General features: G+C 41.3%; 1 protein-coding gene across 1 annotated transcript; it reads right to left on the bottom strand.

The window, feature by feature from the left end:
* Positions 1 to 593: 593 nt before the first annotated feature.
* On the bottom strand, positions 594 to 21225 carry PSIP1 (PC4 and SRSF1 interacting protein 1). The gene is made up of 13 exons (XM_082204996.1): positions 20804 to 21225; positions 14360 to 14436; positions 11972 to 12110; positions 10842 to 10961; positions 8207 to 8305; positions 6351 to 6413; positions 5633 to 5729; positions 4382 to 4457; positions 3084 to 3312; positions 2473 to 2588; positions 1831 to 1886; positions 1187 to 1257; positions 594 to 746 (listed from the first exon to the last, which is right to left on the bottom strand). The coding sequence occupies exons 1-13, from the start codon at positions 20873 to 20875 to the stop codon at positions 609 to 611; spliced, it is 1353 nt and encodes a 450-aa protein (XP_082061122.1). The 5' UTR covers positions 20876 to 21225; the 3' UTR covers positions 594 to 608.
* Between the last annotated feature and the right edge of the window lie 903 nt (positions 21226 to 22128).

Here is a 22128-nt window from a genome sequence, read left to right as displayed (position 1 = left end):
GTCATGTGAGAACCCTGAAGTTTGCAGAAGTTGAGAAGCCACCCCAGACAGCTTCACGAGAACTGCATTTGCTCATTGACAACTGAATATTGACTGACTGGGGTTTTGTGGGGTGGGGTGGGTACTGAAAACTTGGCTGGGGGAGGGAATGGAGTGGTTGGAAAAGGAGGATGGAGGAAGAGACACAAATCTAAAAAGGGCAGAAATAATGATCTCATTGCTTGGATGGGTTACTTCCTGGTTCATATCAAGAACCTATTTTTCTATGTCCACAGAGATGGAAGTTGGAGCTGCCCACAAAAACAAATGAAGGAAGCCAATACTTTGATGAAGCTGTAAATGCATACCAGTGTTCCAGCTTGCCTACACCTATAACAGTTCATTGAGAACTAAAGAATGCTGGCTAACAGATGGACAGGAATGGAAAACAGAAAGGGAAATAGAGAGGATAAACCCTGAAGAAAAGTACCCCATGGATCAACATTTTCTTGCAATCCCCCCATGTCTATTTTATTGCTAATTAAGTTTTGCAACCCTTGCCCGGCATTCTACTATTTTTAAACAAAGAAGTTTTACATTAAAGGATTCATGAACAGGCTAAACAATCTTCATAATTCCTTTATGAGAAAAGCCACCAATCTTACTTTCTTAAGTGTTGAAATCATCTCCGCATGCTTCTGAGCTTGCTGCATTGTTACTTGAAGTGAAGCAAGTTCATCCAACGCCTCAATGCACCTGTTTACATCCTAATATATGAAAACCCAAATGTTAAATCTCAAGGTGATGGTGAAGGGAACATCACTATTACAAACAATTTTGGACAAAACATTGTAAAATTAAAAACACACAAGACTTCAGTGTGATTTTACAGCAGGAATATTTTAACTGAATGGGCTTAACTCACAGAAAATGGACTATTCTCTTGGGGCACTGTGTATATAGCAAACTATTTTACTCTGACATTCTGCATCCTCACACTAAACTTCATACAGTTAACACCATCTCTCTTATTTAATCCAAGGCAACTCAAATTAAGTATATCACTAAGTCAGAAAAGGACACCACTAGGCCAACCCAAAAAGTTGTTTCGTAAGAATATACATTTTTAATGCACTTTAATTCACACACACAAACACACACTTTTGTCAGCTTTCAGAAACAAATGGTATTAGCACAATATACTCACAAGGTGGTCGATTTTGAGTGAGTTTTTAATTTCTGCATGTATCTTTTGAAGTCGTGAATCCATTGATGTTTCTAAATATTAAGAAACATATCTTAAATGATAGTGAATATAAAATCCATATGGGGAAAATGCCTTTGAGCAACTTTGAGTAAAATACACCAAAACTGATAAAGCAAAACTGGAAGCCAGTAATAAAACTGCACTATTCTGACTGTACTCAAAACAATATTGGCATACAAATTTAAGCTGAAATGCAGACAATGCAATTTGCTTTTTCATAGCAAACCCAGAACATTTTAGTAAGACTTATGTTCATATAAAGCAGCAGCTTAGTCTTCTTGGCACATTCCTACGGACACATTTTAATGTATGAAGAGTACCTAGCACCTTAACGGTATCATGGATTCTGCAATGACACTATGAATAGAAACAAAGTCTTGACAAGCCATCGAGCTTTCATGTTATAAAGCAAATTAAATTCCTGTATGCTGTCAGTTCCAAGCAGATATTTAAAAGTTGAAATGACATTTACACATGTGGGAGAAAAGGGAACTGCAGAAAAACACACACCTGTGTATGCTTTCTTTTGGGTATACCTCTGTAATACAAAATTTACTAAACATAAAAAAGCTTTCACTACAAACCTCGTTTTTTCTCCATCTTCTTAGCTTCCGGTTTTTTGCCTTCTTCTTTGTTTTGCCTATAAAATTATCCAACAATTTAAAGTAAATAATGCTCAACTTTTGGAAGCAAATGAATATACTTTAGAGACTTACAGATCAATCCTGGTGGTGGTAGAATCTTTGACAGAGCTACTGCCACAACTAAAGTCATAGTGTCTGTTTCCATGTCTTCTTCTTTTTCTTCTCATTGACTACAATGGCAGTGGTGGGAGTGGAGTTAACTATTTCAGCTACAGAGTAGGCTGGTGCTGCTTCGTAGTCTGTGTTAGGAGGCTTAGGATCCTGTGGATCTGCAGCCACTCTCAACATACCCATTTCTCTTCCTCCGCCCATGGAGCTCTCTGGAGGTGTACTGGGGGCCTCTGGTAGTGTAACTTGTGAGTGTACACACTGTTATGAGAGCAGGTCTTTCCACCAGCTAAAAGGCACTTAAGCCACTTTCTACTGTCTTTTGGTTAGCCAAATGTGGGCTGTAGGATTTCAGCTTAAATAGTATTTACAAAGACACTACTAGACAAAGAATGGTAGAGAATCTTTCTTTTCTTTTAATGCCCTAGTCACATAACTGCTCAATTTTTACAAAAGCAGTTAGAATATACTCACAATTCTACTTCCGTTTGCTCTTCCTGCTTACGTTTTCTCTCTGCTGCTTCACGATCATGTTGGGCTTTTAAAATATTCCTTCTGTGAGGCCCTTGGATATTTCTTCCTTTTTTCTTCTGTACCATTTTAATTTTGAATAGAAAGGAAAACTGATTTTAGGAGCTGAAGCCATCAGTTGCTTCAGACATCTTGTAAAAATATATTTGAGCTTTCCCTGACTCATAAAAGTCGGTCTTGTTATTACGGAATTTTTGTTTATATGCTTTTCCAATATTGTTTTTATGTTGGATTTTTGTGCACTGCTTAGATTTTTAATATTACGCAGTACAGAAATTCTTTTAAACAAAATAACTCCAAAATAGCCCCATAATTTCCATGAGATCATCAATACCACATGATGCACAGAGCACATCATGTCCTTAAAGTATTTTTGCCATGTGGCACCAAGCCATTGAAGTTGGCCACGGCTTTACATTAAAATCAGGTCCTAACAGTTTACCTTATAAAACAAGAAAAATACATTTCACATGGAGCACCAGAAACTAGCTACAGAATATAGCTTGGCATGCACGAAAAGGTTTCCCTAACTGAAAGACTGGACAAACACATACTTTATTCCCTTCCTGCTCTTCTCCGTCTTCTTCAGAATCTGAGGCTGATGCTGATCCCACTTTGGAAGTAGTTTTCTTTTTTGGCTCAGCTTCTTTTTTGCCTTCTTTCTTATCTGGGTCTTTTCTTACATTGTCTTCTTCTCTTTGACTTTCTTCATCCCTTTTTTGCAGTTTTTTGGGTGGTTTTTCTTCAGCTCCCTTTCTTTTACTCTTATCTTCCTCGTGAACACTAAAAGCAATCCAAACAAAAAAAGAATATAGTGGTACCTCAGGTTAAGTACTTAATGTGTTCCGGAGGTCCGTACTTAACCTGAAACTGTTCTTAACCTGAAGCACCACATTAGCTAATGGGGCATCCCGCTGCTGCTGTGCCGCCGGAGCACGATTTCTGTTCTCATCCTGAAGCAAAGTTCTTAACCTGAAGCACTATGTCTGGGTTAGCGGAGTCTGTAACCTGAAGCGTATGTAACCTGAAGCGTATGTAACCCGAGGTACCACTGTAAATTTTCTTTTACCCTCTAGCCAGCTCAATCTCCTTTTCCCTATGAAAAGGAATTATTTGCAAGCGGAACCGTAGCTACCAGGGGGTGAATCCTCCAGAGGGGCATCATTGAGGCTCCTAGTGTCTGTCTGTCTGTCTCTCTCTGTGTGCGCACAAATGAACAAGGGTGCCAAACTGGGTCTTTGACCTGGGTGAAATAAAGCCTAGTTTTGCCCCTGTTTAATGTGAACTAAGGAATGGTCCATACTCCTGACAGCCAACACAAAATTACTTACAGGAGCATGTGAAGCTACTTAACAGCTTGTGACTCACCATGAGTCCAATGATGTTTTCTGAAGCAGCAGCCTTGTGTGCTCCCTTTCATAATGAAGTGTTAATCACTTCATGGATCCAACCAGTCAATCTCCATCTAGTAGCTGTAATAATCCATGAACGATATAGATCAAGAGACTAGGTGATGTTTCACACATGGGCCCTGCAGCAAGTTGCCCACCTCCTTCTATCCTATGTGGCTGCAGGGAATCCATTGCAATAGGGAGAAGTTGAGTTAGGAATAGAAAAGTCTCTTCTGACCTAAGACAAGACTTGGCTATATCTTCACAGGAACCTGCCTGAGGGTATAGGGCATGGCAAATCTGGGGTGAAACAGACGTCAACCCATAATAGCAATATGCCCCTTCAAGCACTCATCTGTCAAGTCATTCATACATACTTGCATATTTGATGTAATTTCTATTTTAACCCATTGCATTCCTAACTCTCCATGTCAAATGCCAATGCTTAAAAATAAACTTACACATCACTCTCAGGAGGGCAGACTGGTTTAATCAATTTTGGTCTTCCTCTGGGTTTTGGAATCTTTACTTCAGAAGCTGATTCATAAAAAAAGTTTAAATTAAATACAGCCTAACTATTTCACTTTAGCTGATCATTAAAAGATGAAATTAAAAAGCCAGTAGTGGAGCTTTCCCTTCAACCCAATTTTAATTGACTGTCTTGGAGAGAATCACCCCTACAAGATGACTAATTTAATTAATCCTAGATGCTGCAGCCCAGGATGTGTTAACCAAACAAAATATACTAATATGCAAAGTGTTATGAAAGGCCTAATATACTGGCTTCTTTGTTTTTCCATAGAGGCAAACAGTTGCAGTCCTTAATAAGCATGCTAATTTATTCTATACTAGAAAGTGTACCAAACATACACAAACACAAAATAATGCACTTTTATTAACATATGTTCTGTATACTTTTGTAACTCTAAAACTGGAGGTTTACAACAACATTGCTCCCAATTCCATAGATAATTATTAGAATAGCTCCCAAGTTTGCAGATACCAATGACATATATTATTAGATGTATGCCTATGGGATGACAGAAGCAAATTAACCATGCACACTACAATCCATTATGTGTTTGTATGCACAATGCTATCTTCCTGTCCCCAAGAAGTTTTACCTAAATATTCCCATTTTAGCAGGTACCCTAGACTCACAGCATAAGAATAAATTTCAAGGGGAAGAGGATAGGTGTCTTTGTAAACTGCAGCTATCCCAAATATATTTATTAAAATACTGCAGATGGGCAGATCTCGCTGATCACTGCATTATTGCAGGAGTACAGAAATATACAGAAAGTTTACAACCCATTTTCAAAAGGGTATTGTACAAATGAAACAATGCAATCAAATACATTCACATTAGTACCAAATAGCACAGCTTCATATCTAAAACAATGTTCTATAATAATTTTGTATGATGACGTTACCTGTAGAAAGATTTTTAACCATTTCAAGTTTAAATCATCATTTTGACCAGTGTACAGTATAAGCAGAATCAAGCAGTAGAGATCTCTCTACCCAATATAAGCACACAGAAAATCAATCCAGGGATATTTTTCCATATACAACATGCTAGTTTATCATGAGCAGTATGAGGGGTTTTTTTTTGGGGGGGGGGGTTCCTGCTGGGATAGAGGGGAGGGAGGAGAAAACATATTTCAACTGACTGCATACATTAGGAACAAGTTACAGGCTCTGTAACTTACCAGCTGGCCTTCCTCTTTTAGGACTTGCTTTTGGAGCTGTAGGCACTGCAGCTGTTGCTGCCACTGCTGCCTCTTCAACTTCTGCTTGTTTTTCAGCCTGTATTGAAAACAAATTTCTTCATTTAATTTGAACAAACTACACAACTGTTCCAAATGTTGGAAGAGCTTATGAAAAATGGATTATATATACTATGCAGCATAGCATGTCTGGTTCAGACTGGAAAGATGCAAGCTGAAGTCCCTCTTCACTGGGACACTTTGAGTCTGTCACCAGGTTGGATCCTAAGATCCTCTGTGTGCTGCTCAGGGAAAGGGAGCTCCCACTGCTTGCTGATTAAAGAAGACACAATTTTCCCCAATGTTTCCTTTTCCACCTGAAAATCTGCTTCAGGGGGTAAAGAAAATAGACTTTAAAAGCCCCCCCCCCCCATTAGCAGGAGCTCCACTTGACCAAATATCATTATGTTCACTTATTTGTATCCCACCCACTGTCATGGAAGACAGAGTAGGTGAAGGGCAGGAAAAAAGTGTGACTGATAGTAAGAGTCCAGAAAAAGGACTGATTTCATACATATTAGGAATATATGCTGAAGTAATGAATTTTTTGTAGTGATTGTTAAGGTTATTTTTGTGTGTCTTTTCATAGGCAACCAATGGTTTTGAAAAACAATTTGCAATCCAATCTGTATTTACAAAACTATAAAGTTCTAAATATTACCTTTCTTTTTCTCCCCCTCCTAGCCACCTTAGGGATAGGTGCATCATCTGATTTCTCAATATCCTAAGGGCAGAAATAGTACTAAAATTAACTGTAAAAATTGTCTGTGTAATTTTGAAATTATTAAGTTTATGCTAACGCCCCCACCCACCCCATGGAATTCTACATGTCCCAACGAACGTGAGTTTAAGGGATTTCTTTTTCTCAAGCAGCAGCCCACATGTTGCATGGCAAACTACCTTTGAAAGGGAGAAGAATTTTGACAGCACTTCATATAGCACAAGGGACTTGCTATTCAAGGAAAAAATACTCATTTATACACTTGGAAGTGCACTCTAATTAAATGAGATTTGTTTTTAGATGTGTTTAGGTCTGAGGCACAATAATAACTTCATCAAATTACACAGCTCAAATCTATTTAGCTAGCTATACTCCAGTTACATGGATATTTAAACAAGGTCTGTGCAAACTAACTACAGCCCCCTGAAGCAATTCCAGCTCACCATTGTTTGTAGCCTTCTCTCATCTGTAAGCCATTGTTTGTATGTTACACTGGTTAGGTGAAAGCTGATAAACTGCAGTTCCTACCTGCACCCCTGGGGTCATGTATAAAAGTTTGGGCCTATGCTCCTCCTCTTATACACACCAGCACTGACTCAGTTACTAGCTAGGATGGTCAGCAACAATAGCATCGACTCCTCCCACAAGGAGTCATGTTATCCTGCCAGTGTAGGAATGTTCAAGGGGTGAGGCAATAGCTTAGTAGTAGTACATATGCTTTGAATGCAAGAAGACTTAAGTATGAGTCTCAGTCATCTTCAATAAAAGCATCAGATGGCAGATATTGGGAAAGACCCGTTAGTACTGGTTTTAATGAACTGAGGCTGTGCTAACCAAGTCAGGCTCACATTGCTGCAGCTCCCCAAATGCCAGTGTAACAAGTGGGGTGAGCACCCAGCCAGACGATGAGGTAATCCCTGTGTAGCTATGGCCTGGTTCACATGTAATGCTTCAATAATAGTTCTATAAGCAGCAAGAAGGTGTTGTGAACCTTTCCTTCTGTACTGCTGGGAGGACAGCTTCAGCTGTTTCGTTTCACTTTTTATAAAATGTATCATTTCATATAAACTAGTTTGTTTAATGAGCCAGCTTTATAACCCACATTTTTAAGTTTACTTACTTGGAAACTGATCAGTTTATTTTAAACAAAAATCTAGCAAGCCAAAATTTGTTGAAAGTTGAAATTAAACTAGGCCTTGCATGGGGGCGGGGGCGGGCAATCAAGCCTCAGAGAATGCAGAGGTTCCTTTCTGCATATGCACAGAGCACTAAATCATGGTTTGGCATTAAATACAAACACCTCTCATGTCTACATCCTTCCTTCCTTCCATTCCTGGATTCAGAGGTGCAAAGTGGAGTGGGCACTACTTCTTCTAACTTGTTCAGTAAGCAATCTGCATAGCCCATCTGCATCGGACACACCCTCACTATGCAATTAGTCTTGTGAGCTGTTACCAAACTTTAAAGAAGAGGGGGTCAGTCCTGGGAGTTGGAGACAGACCCGCAGCAATGTGCACTAATGGAGAAATGGTAGAACAAAAGAGTGCAGTATAACAGTGGTAGCAATGGTCAGAGAGAAAAAGTTACAGAGAGGACAAGGGGTTCAGAAAAACCTGTGTCACTAAAAAGAGAGGAAAACCTTTGTTGTATTGTGTACAGAAAGAAAAAAAGTATTTATGCAGAGCCTAGGTGCTGCTCAAAATGGGAAGCTGTGTGTGACCCTCATTTTCCAAAATTAAATGTAAACTGGGAACAATAAAAAAGAACAACAATCCAAATTTATCGAAGTCACATACTTCATTAGGTTTTTCTGAAGAATCATCATCTTTCGAGATTTCCATCTCTTTTTCTTCTATTTCAACTTCAGAGGTTATATTATCCTGCTTAACTGAACCCTGGGAATGAGATACAAATAACATTTTTAAAATTTTACATCTATGTAAGGTCGGTATAGGTGCCTAATGATGAAAGTGCAGTCCTCATGAAGCTACATCATCAGAATTTGTTTTTGAAAGGCAAAGTAAACATGGTTAACTGTATCCATATGATTTTTTTTTCATTTTCCAAAAACTTATACTAATATAGATTTCCTAATCTGGGACTGGCAGACACATATAAAATATGTGATAAGAGGATCCCAATGAGATATAGGTTCAGCCCTAAAAATCCTCATCCAAGCTGTCAGAAATGCTCTCTCCATGCATAGACAGGGTATACATAACTTGTACCTTTTTAATCAACCTTTTCTTTTACTAGTGGCCTGTAAGGGACGTGTCATTGTAAGGTTACTAGGCATACTGGCACAAGTTTTTCAGGTTGCATTTGAACCCCAAACTCTAACATAAGTAGCAGGTATCTGAAGTTCCTCTGTTATCATCATACATTGACCATAATGCCCAGAAATATTCTGTGCCCCAGAACACTCTCACACAAGAGAAAGCCATCAGCTCTCTTAACTCAGAGCTGAACAGGCACTTGAGCATGGTTGTGTGTGTGCCATCTATTTCTTTGGGATTCAAAACTTTTTCAATAATACACATTGGAGAAAAACATCACAGGATGAGCATCAGTTTAGAAGGTTAACAAGGCTTTATGTTCTGTATACAGATGTAACTACGGTATATGAATACGGAAATGGTGTTTCCATAAGCTCTGGCATTCGTCACGGTATCCCGTTGTGCCAGAAGCGGTTTAGTCTTGCTGGCCACATGACTCAGAAAGCTGTCTGTAGGCAAACGCTGGCTCCCTCGGCCTGAAAAGCAAGATGAGTGCCGTACTCCATAGTTGCCTTTGACTGGACTTAACTGTCCAGGGGTTCTTTACTTAACTATATGAATATTAATCAGGTGCATTAATTGTATTCTTTTTGAGGCTGGCCAAAAACTTTTTTGTTTAGTCAAAGCTATCTAAACAGCTTTGAGTTTTTTTGAATTAGCCAGTATATAAATCTTGTTAAATATAAATGAACATCAAAATTGCTTTGTGTAGAATTGTGTAGAATTGCTTTATGTAAGCTGTGCCTTGGCTACTGGAAGTGTGGAGCTTCTTTCTGAATCACAAGTGCTGAACATTCTGCCCCTCCTGTGTTCAGGACACCAGTCTTGTTCAGTCCACAGATAATGAAGTGATCTCAAGTCAAAATCACCACATGGCTTCCTGCCTCATCTTCTTGGGATCCTGATGCCCAATTAATTGTTCCGATAACCAGTGGCGGAGCTTCATGCTCTGGCACCAGGGGATGGAGAGCAGGCGGGGTGGGGCACGCTGCCTGCGGGGGTGGGGCGTCCAGCGCAGGCGGGGGGCAGCCACAATGGAACCCCACCAGGATCGCTCTGCCAGGGGCGGCGCGCTCCCACCGCCCCCCTCTTCCTCCGCCAGTGCCTATAACATCTATGATGTAATGGGCATTAAGGCTCTCAGAAAGCAATAATGCAATCAGCACAACTAGTGATCTATTCAACACTTAACTAGATTTAATTAAGTGCATATATAATTACTTTAGCATTCAGAGTTGTTAGCAGAAATAAACAAAACCCTTTGATCACGTAAGCAAATACCAAAGGTATGGAAAACAAACTTGACACTAGTGCTGTTCTATGATAATCCCAATTCACCATTAATCAAGTAATTTGACTGTAACTCCCTTTAACAGTCCTTTTGTTAGGGTTCATGAAACGGCAGCATATTTTTGCAAGGGGAAATACAGTGGTACCTCGGGTTACATATGCTTCAGGTTACATACACTTCAGGTTAGACTCTGCTAACCCAGAAATAATACCTCGGGTTAAGAACTTTGCTTCAGGATGAGAACAGAAATCACACAATGACGGTGCGGTGGCAGCACGAGACCCCATTAGCTAAAGTGGTGTTTCAGGTTAAGAACGGACCTCTGGAACGAATTGAGTACGTAACCAGAGGTACCACTGTATGTAAATTGCTTTTGGCAGGCTGGGAAGAAGCTAAGGGGGTCACATAAGAAATCCTCTAGTGTTCCAGTAATCTGACCTCACCTCAACAGAAAATAAGGAACAGGAATAAGAACAGAGCTAGCAAAGACTTCAAATCAGGTGGAGAGGTGATTACCTCCAAAAGCCTAAACAGAATTCAAAGGAGGAAAATGGTCCAGTTTTCATGTCCCCACCATCCATTTGCAAACAACTCCCTTCTTGCGTCTGTCCTCATAACCTTAATGAAGATGTTCTGGTTTCCTAAACCAATTTCCTATTATATCCAATGAAGGAAACTGATTTACCACCGCCTTTTCCTGTCCATACTGCACTTTATACCCTCACCTTTGCCCTATCTTTAACATTACAAGGTGATGGTATACCAAGTTATACTCAGAGTAGACCCAATGAAATAAATTCTTAGCCACTCATGACTAACCTAAATCATAGAATTGTAGTACTGGATGAGATCTTGATCACTTACTTTAAGAGCAGTCAGCTTTTTCCTTTTGGGCACCATTTTTTGTTCATTTTCCTCCGTAGTATCTAAGCTAGTTTCTTCAGCAGTTTCTTTAACAACTGTAGGGCTAATAGCTGGATGGGGCTATGGACAAAAATATTGCCAACATATACGTAAATCAGCAGGAAACAAAGACACAAGAGCAGCAATTTCAAAATTGGGTGATTAAAAAACAATTAAAGATATGCAACGTTTTTATACAACACTTCATCATATCAAATTTCAGGGTAGCATGCTGCATAAAGCAAATATTAAAAACACTATACAGAAAACTTCCGTGCTTAATGGAACAGTTGTAATAAAATTTACTCAAAGGCTCATTGAACTCACCAGGGTTTACTATGTAATGAATTTAGAAATCCACCCTACAATTAAAGGACTGCATTAAACATAGCACTAAATAGGTTGTTCAGTCAACGCAAGCATTTCCTTTGGGGATTTTCGTAAATGTTATTGTACTAACCTAGAAGCATACTGATACTTCCTTCATTGGCTACATAAGGACCAGCACTTGGAGAACTGAGTTTGCTGTAAGGATATTTGGGTTAGCCAATGTAGCATCTTCTAAATGTTGCTGGATTACAACTCCCATCATCTCCAACCACTGATCATGTTGGCTGGGCATAATGGGAGTTTGAGTCCAACATCTGAAAGGTTCCACATTGGCTACCTCAAGTATATACAATTCTTGTCTTGTCAACAAGCCTTGTAAGAAAAGTCCGCAGCTGCTGCCACTCACTTGTTCTACAAGAATTGTGCTATCCATTTACTCTGGCAGGGGCTGCCCTTCCCTGTGGAAGATAGCTTCTCAAAAAAGCCTGCGATTGACCATTTGCTTAACTGTGAGCAGGTACTCTAAAAAGGAATAGTAGTCATGTGAGAAGACAGGTAGGGGCAATCGCATGAAATGTCCAGTTCAGTAATGGGGAACCTGATCTATTAAACTACAACAGCAGCGTTCTGATACCTATGGTTCCTGATAACATCATATTGGCATAATAGGCTCAGGACACAGAACAGACACTGTCAGGTCAATAAGGTACTAGAAATAACTGACTAAATTGTTAGTCTATACACATTAGACAGTATCTTACCTGCTGAGTAGAAAATTTTACTTTTGGATTGTTCACAATTTCCCACAAGCCTTCATTGAAGCCTTTCCTTTTATTTTGTTTGCCATATTTGTCTTTGTTTTCCTCATAGGGGAATATATCTTTTGGTCCCAAAAATGCTCTACAAAGAAAGTGAGACACCCAAATATTCAAGGTACACTCCACATTTCTTATTAAAACTGGTAATTTGAATAGGAACCGTTTACTAGTTAAACCTATTCTTTTAGAATAGCTTTTCTGAGTGTCATTATTAGCATTTACTAATGAATATAAAGGCTATAATTTCTAAAAGACTTGGACAAATTCCTCACGAGCAGTCACAGGTAAATAGTAGAAGTTTTCTCATACACTGGTAACTGAGAACCTAATGTATTCAGTGCTATTTATTCTAAAATTATCAGGAAGAAACAAGGTAACCAATATTGTAGATATTTAGCACTCAAATGCCCCCAAACAACAATATATGCAGGAACAAAAACAGAATATCCTGACTTCATATACATAGGTCTCAGTAGGCTGTAACCACACACATGCATTATTTTGGGATTGTAATGTGGAAGTGAAGTCATCCCCCAAAACGAATTCATAAAATATTCAATCCATTTTCCTATCCCTGACTCTCCCCATCACCACTAATCTTAAGTGGCATTTTGCACATTCAACAGTGCTATTGTAGTGAAAAGTGCTATATCAGTTTTAAAGTTATCAGGGAAAGGATTGAAATTTGACAGTAAATATAATACTACATGTCACACTGGAATACTGTGCCTAGATCTAATGATTCCAACTGAAAAAATAACACTGTAGCATTGGGTAAGGTACAAAGTAACTAAATTAGGAGGGAGAAACTGCAATTTTTTATAGTATATGATCCAGGGTCATAAAACATTGATTTTATACTTTGATGCTAAGCCTCCACTTAGCTCCACTTGCTACAATAAGACTGCACAAAATGTTTGGAATGCCTAATTCTCAAAGAACTGTGGGTCATGGTGTAAACAGATGCTGGGTCTAACAAAGTATAATGCACATATTCCTTTCCCATTTTCTTTCCAGTCTCTCTCTACAATGTCCGACACACTGTCTGCTACTTTCCCCACTCATTCCTGCTCCACAGTCTCTTCGAAGAGCTGGACTGGAAAACTGCTCCAGGGTGCAAAGACCTGCAGGAGAGGCCACTTCACACTAGTTCTATGCTATGCCAAATAACTACCCACAATTCTCAAAACACTTCGCCTCAGCTCCCATGAATGCAGGGTGTACTTTTTGGACAGTTTTGTGATGAGGGGAATAACTCATAGAAAGCTTATTAATAATTAAATTTATATTCTTTGAGTTCCCTTCATCTGCACATCTCAGGAAAGTTCACAGCATATACAGGATAAAAACACAAAATACGCAATAAAAACAAGAGCAAAACTAAAACAAACCAATAATCCCCTCCCTGGTGCAAACACATTTAAAAGTATGTAGGATGTTTGTCAGACCAAGGCCTGGTTGAAGAGGAAAATTTTCACCTGACGCCTAAAGGTGTATAATGAAGGCACCAGGCAAAGGGGATATTGCCTCTGATCATGGAGACAGTACACAGCCATCATGATAGTATCCTCGATAGGCTTATCCTCCATGAATTTGTCTAATGTAATTTAAATACTATCCAAGGTAGTAGCAATTACTAAATATTCTGGTAGTGATTTTTACTATGTACCCTGTGAACAAGTATTTTTTGTCTATCTTGAATCTACCAATATTCAGCTTCATTGGATTCTAGTATTATGAGGGGGATAAATCCTTTTGTCTGTAAACATGACACATCTCTATCATGTCCCTCCTCATTTGCCCTTTTTCTGGACTAAAAAGCCCTACATGTTATAATCTTTCCTCACAGAGAACTTGGTTAAGTCCCTTCATCATTTTGGTTGCCCTATGCTACACGTTTTTCAGCTCTAGATTATTCTTTTTGAGGTGCATTGACTCACACACCAGCCAATAAGAGCAGTAACGGTTGTTTTTTGTTTCTGTGGGTTTCAACTTCCAGGGCCTTCAAAGGTCAGAACTACAACAAAGAACTCACACCTCCTATCAGCTATAGCATGACAAGAAGTCCTGGTCATGTACTGACATACACTGTTGATTGTGGCAAAATTAAATAACTACAAGTGTAATATAATACAGGATAACAAACAGGGTTCTGTGTTTAGAAAACAAATACTCTTTAGACTAAGCCTGGGAAAAGATCATTTTCACTAAATTAACCCAATGTAAAAATGATATTGTCATGCCTCTGTGCTCTAAAATATGTACAACCCATAGTTCAACAGCCAAGTAACTCTACTTCAACCAGTATAGCTTTGTAACTTTAGGACTTACGTTTCATGTGTGCCAAAAAAGAATATAGGCATTTTATTTGTAGGTGGCTTGACTGCTCCATCAGGAACTTCATCCACCTAAGAAAAAGGGGGAAAGCAACATTTACTCTAAACGAAACACTTTGATTTAGTAGGAAACTACTAAAAGGGGTAAAGAAATCACTGGTGGTTATAATGTTCAGAACACTTGTGAAGTAGGTTGAAAACAGAAGATCCCATCTATATAAGATGTTAGTCATTGACCACCAAAGACAACAGATTCAAACAATTTTCTCTTAAACTGCAATCCTATGTGCATTTCCCCTTCATGGATCACTGCCTTGCCGTGGCGAAGGGGCTTGAAGAACTCAGAGAAGCTATGAACTACGCCGAGCAGGGCACCCAAGATGAACAGGTCATAGTGGAGAGTTTTGACCAAACGTGATCCACCTGGAGTAGGAATCGGCAAGCCACTCCAGTATCCCTGCCAAGAAAACTCCATGGACAAAGACAACAGGCATATAAAAGTTATGACACTGGAAGATGAGCCCCTCAGGTCGGAAGGTGTCCAACATGCTACTGGGGAAGAGCGGAGGACAAGTACAAGTAGATCCAGAGCTGATGAAGCGGCTGGGCCAAAGCCGAAAGGACGCTCAGTTGTGGATATGCATGGAAGCGAAAGGAAAGTCCAATGCTGTAAAGAAAAATATTGCATAGGAACCTGGAATGTAAGAACCATGAACCTGGGTAAGTTGGATGTGGTCAAAAATGAGATGGCAAGAATAAATATTGACATCCTGGGCATCAGTGAGCTAAAATGGACGGGAATGGGCGAATTCAGTTCGGATGACTACCATATCTACTACTGTGGGCAAGAAACCCGTAAGAGAAATGGAGTGGCCCTCATAGTCAACAAAAGAGTGGCGAAAGCTGTACTGGGATGCAGTCTCAAAAATGATAGAATGATCTCGATACGAATCCAAGGCAGACCTTTTAACATCACAGTAATCCAAGTTTATGCACCAACTACTGGTGCTGAAGAAACTGAAATTGACCAGTTCTATGAAGACTTACAAAACCTTATCGAAGTGACACCAAAGAAGGATGTTCTTCTCATTATAGGGGATTGGAATGCTAAAGTAGGGAATCAAGAGATAAAAGGAACAACTGGCAAGTTTGGCCTTGGAGATCAAAACGAAGCAGGGCAAAGGCTAATAGAGTTCTGTCAAGAGAACAAGCTGGTCATCACAAACACGCTTTTCCAACAACACAAGAGACGACTCTACACATGGACATCCCCAGATGGGCAACATCGAAATCAGATTGATTATATTCTCTGCAGCCAAAGATGGAGAAGCTCTATACAGTCAGCAAAAACAAGACCTGGAGATGACTGTGGCTCAGATCATCAGCTCCTTATAGCAAAATTCAAGCTTAAACTGAAGAAAGTAGGAAAAACCACTGGACAGGTAAGATACAATCTAAACCAAATCCCTTATGAATACACAGTGGAAGTGAGGAACAGGTTTAAGGATTTAGATTTGCTGGACAGAGTGCCTGAAGAACTATGGATGGAGGCTCGCAACATTATACAGGAGGCAGCAACTAAAACCATCCCAATGAAAAAGAAATGCAAGAAAGCAAAGTGGCTGTCCAACGAGGCCTTACAAATAGCGGGGGAGAGAAGGCAAGCAAAATGTGAGGGAGATAGTGAAAGATACAGGAAATTGAATGCAGATTTCCAAAGAACAGCAAGGAGAGACAAGAAGGCCTTCTTAAACGAGCAATGCAAAGAAATAGAGGAAAGCAACAGAACGGGAAGAACCAGAGATCTGTTCAAGAAAATCGGAAATATGAAAGGAACATTTCGTACAAAGATTACCATAATAAAGGACAAAAATGGTAAAGATCTAACTGAAGCAGAAGACATCAAGAAGAGGTGGCAAGAATACACAGAGGAATTATACCAGAAAGATATGGATGTCTCGTACACCCCAGGTAGTGTGGTTGCTGACCTTGAGCCAGACATCCTGGAGAGTGAAGTCAAATGGGCCTTAGAAAGCACTGCAAATAACAAGGCCAGTGGAAGTGATGGTATTCCAGCTGAACTGTTTAAAATTTTAAAAGATGATGCTGTTAAGGTGCTACACTCAATATGCCAGCAAGTTTGGAAAACTCAGCAGTGGCCAGAGGATTGGAGAAGATCAGTCTACATTCCAATCCCAAAGAAAGGCAGTGCCAAAGAATGCTCCAACTACCGCACAATTTCACTCATTTCACATGCTAGCAAGGTTATGCTTAAAATTCTACAAGGAAGGCTCAAGCAGTATGTGGACCGAGAACTCCCAGAAGTGCAAGCTGGATTTAGAAGAGGCAGAGGAACCAGAGACCAAATTGCAAACATGCGCTGGATTATGGAGAAAGCTAGAGAGTTCCAGAAAGACATCTACTTCTGCTTCATTGACTATGCAAAAGCCTTTGACTGTGTTGACCACAGCAAACTATGGCAAGTTCTTAAAGAAATGGGAGTGCCTGATCACCTCATCTGTCTCCTGCGAAATCTCTATGTGGGACAAGAAGCTACAGTTAGAACTGGATATGGAACAACTGATTGGTTCCAAATTGGGAAAGGAGTCCGGCAAGGCTGTATATTGTCTCCCTGCTTATTTAACTTATATGCAGAATTCATCATGCGAAAGGCTGGGCTGGATGAATCCCAAGCCGGAATTAAGATTGCCAGAAGAAATATCAACAACCTCAGATATGCAGATGACACAACCTTGATGGCAGAAAGTGAAGAGGAATTAAAGAACCTTTTAATGAGGGTAAAAGAGGAGAGCGCAAAATATGGTCTGAAGCTCAACATCAAAAAAACGAAGATCATGGCCACTGGGCCCATCACCTCCTGGCAAATAGATGGGGAAGAAATGGAGGCAGTGAGAGATTTTACTTTCTTGGGCTCCATGATCAGTGCAGATGGTGACAGCAGTCACGAAATTAAAAGACGCCTGCTCCTTGGGAGAAAGGCGATGGCAAACCTAGACAACATCTTAAAAAGCAGAGACATCACCTTGCCAACAAAGGTCCGTATAGTAAAAGCCATGGTTTTCCCAGTAGTGATGTATGGAAGTGAGAGGTGGACCATAAAGAAGGCTGATCGCCGAAGAATTGATGCTTTTGAATTATGGTGCTGGAGGAGACTCTTGAGAGTCCCATGGACTGCAAGAAGATCAAACCTCTCCATTCTGAAGGAAATCAGCCCTGAGTGCTCACTGGAAGGACAGATCGTGAAGCTGAGGCTCCAATACTTTGGCCACCTCATGAGAAGAGAGGACTCCCTGGAAAAGACCCTGATGTTGGGAAAGATGGAGGGCACAAGGAGAAGGGGACGACAGAGAATGAGATGGTTGGATGGTGTTCTTGAAGCTACTAGCATGAGTTTGATCAAACTGCGGGAGGCAGTGGAGGACAGAAGTGCCTGGCGTGCTCTGGTCCATGGGGTCACGAAGAGTCGGACACGACTAAACGACTAAACAACAACATGTGCATTTAATTGGGAGTAAACCTCATGGAGCAGAGCAAGACTTATTGAAAGCAAACATGTATAGGATCATGCTAATAATGAGGGAATGACTCCCTGCTAATTCTGACATTGATTTTGTTGGCTGCTGGAAGAAGGTATCAGTTTGCCTCCCAGTTATAACTGCTCAGCATGGAGGCACTTCTTTTAATTAGTGTGGTGTTATCCAAAGGGACCACTTTGTTTAGGTAACAAGCACCATCCCTACAGTTACAAAAGAGCATCAAATTAGCTGTGACAGACAGTTACACAGGGCAAAGCACTGCAAGGTGGAATTTATTTATTCTTCAAAAAAGGTACTTTAAAGGGACACTACAGTGTGAAACAGTTTAATTAGAACTTATGAAGAACTGACCTGGATCCTGCAATTATCATCTGAGGCTCTTCATGGGAGGTCTGGAGGGGAGCAACACAAGAACAGGCCTTTTCAGTGGTGACTCCTGACTTGAGGAATGCTCTCCCAAGGAAGGTTCACCTGGCACCATCTTTATCTAGTTTTAGGCTCTAGGCAAACTGTTCTCTTTACCTGGGCTTTTGGCCCTTAGTTTGAAGGGTTTTGTTTTTTTTTTAGTATTTATGGCCGTTTTTGGAAGGGCAGGATCTGCTAGAACTGTATTTTATTTGCATAGATAAGTCTTTTATTTAAAGGTTTTTATTGATTGGTTTTAGTTTTTGTGTTGTATGTGTAAGTCACTCTATTTTCTTTTCTGCTCTGTGTAAATTCTTTCCTATGTGTAAGGTGACCAAGTAATAGTAATAATAATGAAGTTGGATTCTATCCATTTTGGTCTGAATAGGGACAACAGTAAATCTAATGATTGTATTATCACAATAATTGCTATGGTGAACAGTCACCATTCTTAATTTGCCTTCTTTTAAATGCAGATTTAATCACAGACTGCCACACTTGCTAACTGATGCATGATTCCATAAAAGCTTATGCTAAACTTGTTAAATCTTCAGGTTACAAGACTTTGATGAACTGCTCCTCAGATGTCTTAATTTTTTATAACGTAGCCAGCATAATGTTGCATGTGGGTAGCTGAATGTGGAGAAAAGAAACCCAAAGGATCCACGCTGAACTATTTTTATTTATTTTGGCAATATAGTGCTATGGAAAAAATGTCAGATAAGATTACAGAGTGGGCAGTATGAAAAATCATTAGGATCTGTGCTGTGATCTAGTTTGTGCACCTTTGAATGCTGGTCTGTGATTCTGTGTCATGCAGAATTGCCCCAAATCTTTTTTTCTTTTTCTTTTTTTTTTTTGTCTTTGGATAAATATTGACTGGCTTCCAAGCAAGTCTTTCGGTACTGGTAAGGAGCATCTTACTCTGACCTTTTCCTCAACAGGCCCCAGTTAGTTCTCTTTAGCCATTTCAAATTTAATTTCCAATTAAAAATGTTATTAAAGAGTTTCCTTGGTTACAAACCTACACACAGCTTCTGGTTTTTTTAAAATATTTTGATGTGAGACACTAATGTTATAGAAAGTATAAATCTGGGGAAGAAGAGAGCAGGGGAGAGAGAAGGGAGGGGATAGTAACCTTCATCCTTTTACATAGTTTATTCTTAAAACAACAACAACCCAATATGCCAGTGTTACTTTGGTAGGTTCTATCTGTTATTTTCCCTTAGAAATGACACCCCCCTGCCCTCCTCCCACCTTACACTGTATACAACATCAATGTCTCACATTGAATGTTAACTGGTCAGTAGAAAAGACTCTAGACTACGACCTGAAAATAAGAGACAACACACATACTTTTCTAACCCAGACATCTTTAGGTAGATGGATAGGTATATTTTTTATTACAGACACACGCAACCCAATGTGTCCCTACTAAATTACCCAAACTAATACCAGTGTACTGGAAAAAGCAAAGATCACCAGTGTTGAAGCAATGATTCTTCAACATCAACTTTGTTGGACTGGTCATGTTGTGTGAATGCTCTTCCAAAGCAATTACTCTATTCCCAATTTATGAATGGAAAGCGTAATGCTGGTGGTCAACAAAAGAGGTTTAAAGACTCTCTTAAGGCAAATCTTTAAAAATGTAGTATAAACAGTGACAAGTGGGAAACACTGGCCTGCAAGCGCTCCAATTGGAGAACAGCCTTTACCAAAGGTGTCACGGGCTTTGAAACAAAATTAAAAAAAATAATCCTTCCAGTAGCACCTTAGAGACCAACTAAGTTTGTTATTGGTATGTGCTTTCGTGTGCGTGCACATTTCAGATACCATGGGCTTTGAAGACATTTGAACTCAGGACACAAGGAAGAACCGTGCTAAGAGGAAGGATCGGTTGGCAAACCCTCACCAGGATCCAATCCCGCCCAGAAACCTATGGTATGTCCCCACTGTGGAAGGACGTGTGGATCCAGAATTGGCCTCCACAGTCACTTCTGGACTCATTGCTAAAACCATGTAAATTACCCAAAGCTACGCCATGAGCAGGTAGCGCTCTCAGCCATTCACCTGATTTGGCCCAATCCATTTGCCCACCAAGTTTTTGGGGGGAGGAATATAACCCTTTTTTGCAGGTCATTAAGACCACCTAGCTGAAAAACACACACCCTGCGCCGAACCGCAGCATGTGGGCACCTTGCAATGTGATGGAGAAGTCACTTCCAGGGACGCCACGAACACGCCCCCTCCCTTCCCAAGAGAGAGGCCGGCGAGGGGAGGACGAAGCAAGGGGAGGGGGGCAAGAGGTCCGGACGGGTGAACCCCGAATAACCCCGTGGGAAAAAAAGCGAGTGGAGGGGAAGGGGGCGGGTTCCCCACGGACGTTTCCCCCGCCCCGCGCGCGTGAAAAGCGCGCTCGTGGGAACGCAGGTGAAGGAGGGATGGAGGAGGGAAGGAGGAGGCGGCGCCTTACTGACCCGGGCTGGCCAATGCGGGTAGCCTTTCATCTTGGCGAAGATCAGGTCCCCGGGTTTGAAATCGCGGCTCATATTGTTGTTGCTGGCGCTGCTGCCGCCGCCGACACGCGAAAACACCGTCCTCACGACACTCTTGAGGGAGGGCACAAGGGTTGTGGAAGGAAGCGCAGCGCCTGAGGTAACCGCAAACACACACGCACATATATCGGTATAATAGTCAAGGTTTCCCCCTCAGGATCCGCCTCCCCGGCGCTTCCCGAGGCCGCCAGGCCAGCGCAGCCGCCTCTTGCCCCGTTTTGGCGGGAAGGGCTCTCTCCATCGCTCTCCGTGTGAGGGCGGGAGAGGAGGAGGAGAAGCCGCCGCCTCTCTTTTCCCTCACCGGACCCACCTCCCCCCCCCAACCTCCCTCGCCTCACGGAGCCCCAACGGCCGCCAAACAGCCGCTTACCTGCCCCGCGCACGCGCGCGAGAGAGAGACCCGCGCGCCCCCCTCCCTCTCTCTCGTTCCCCCTCCCGCCCTTTCGTAAGAGGGAAAGGGAAACAGCGCAGGGCTCGGCAGCGCGGTTCGCGCAGGCGCAGCCGCCCCCCCTCGCGCCAGCTGCCTGAAAGCGCGCTCGCTCTCTGTCTCTGTCTCTCTCTTTCGCGCCTGAGCTCGGCGGCATCCATCCGTATGGGGGGGGAGAGATAGCGGAGACACGCACAGATGTAGAAAAGGCGCCTACACACTGCGGTCTCCCGGGGCAAGCGTCGCTTCAGCGGTCCGTGTGGGTGAGCGGGAAGGTTCGGCGCTCGCGAGGCCTGGCGAGCCGTGAGACGGGATCTCCCTTCTTTCCCTCCACCCCCGCTGCTTTTGGGGGCAATGGTTCGCTCCGGCTCCTCCTGCCTGGGGCGGAGCTCTCGCTGGCGAAGCGGAGTGATGTCATAGACATTGGAGGTTGGGGAGGGCGCCTCTGCTTCGAAGGTGCTCCGAGGGACGTCAGAGTAGCTGCTCCCCCACCCCCGGTCCCATGTGTTGGGGGGGGGGAGCACGGGACAAAACAATTAGCAATTGTTTTAATTAGCAATGAAATAACAACTAATAAAATATTTAATTATCACAGTGCGTGGGGTGCATGGGATATTATTGTTGCAATTAATGGTCATAAATTAATAGAATACTTAATAATCACAGTAATTTTTGCAATAGTTATCACAGTGCATAGGATATTGTTACAATTAATAATAGAATAAGCAAAAAGAAATAATAAATAATAATCAAAGTAATTATTACAATAATTATCACAGTGCTTAGGGTGCATAGGATATTATTGTTACAATTAATGGTC

Source organism: Podarcis vaucheri (assembly GCF_965113315.1).
Source record: "Podarcis vaucheri genome assembly, chromosome: 17".
In the NCBI taxonomy this organism is placed as follows: Eukaryota; Metazoa; Chordata; class Lepidosauria; order Squamata; family Lacertidae; genus Podarcis; species Podarcis vaucheri.
The sequence above is the reverse complement of the archived record's forward strand: the minus strand, read 5'-3'. Positions and strand labels throughout refer to the sequence as shown.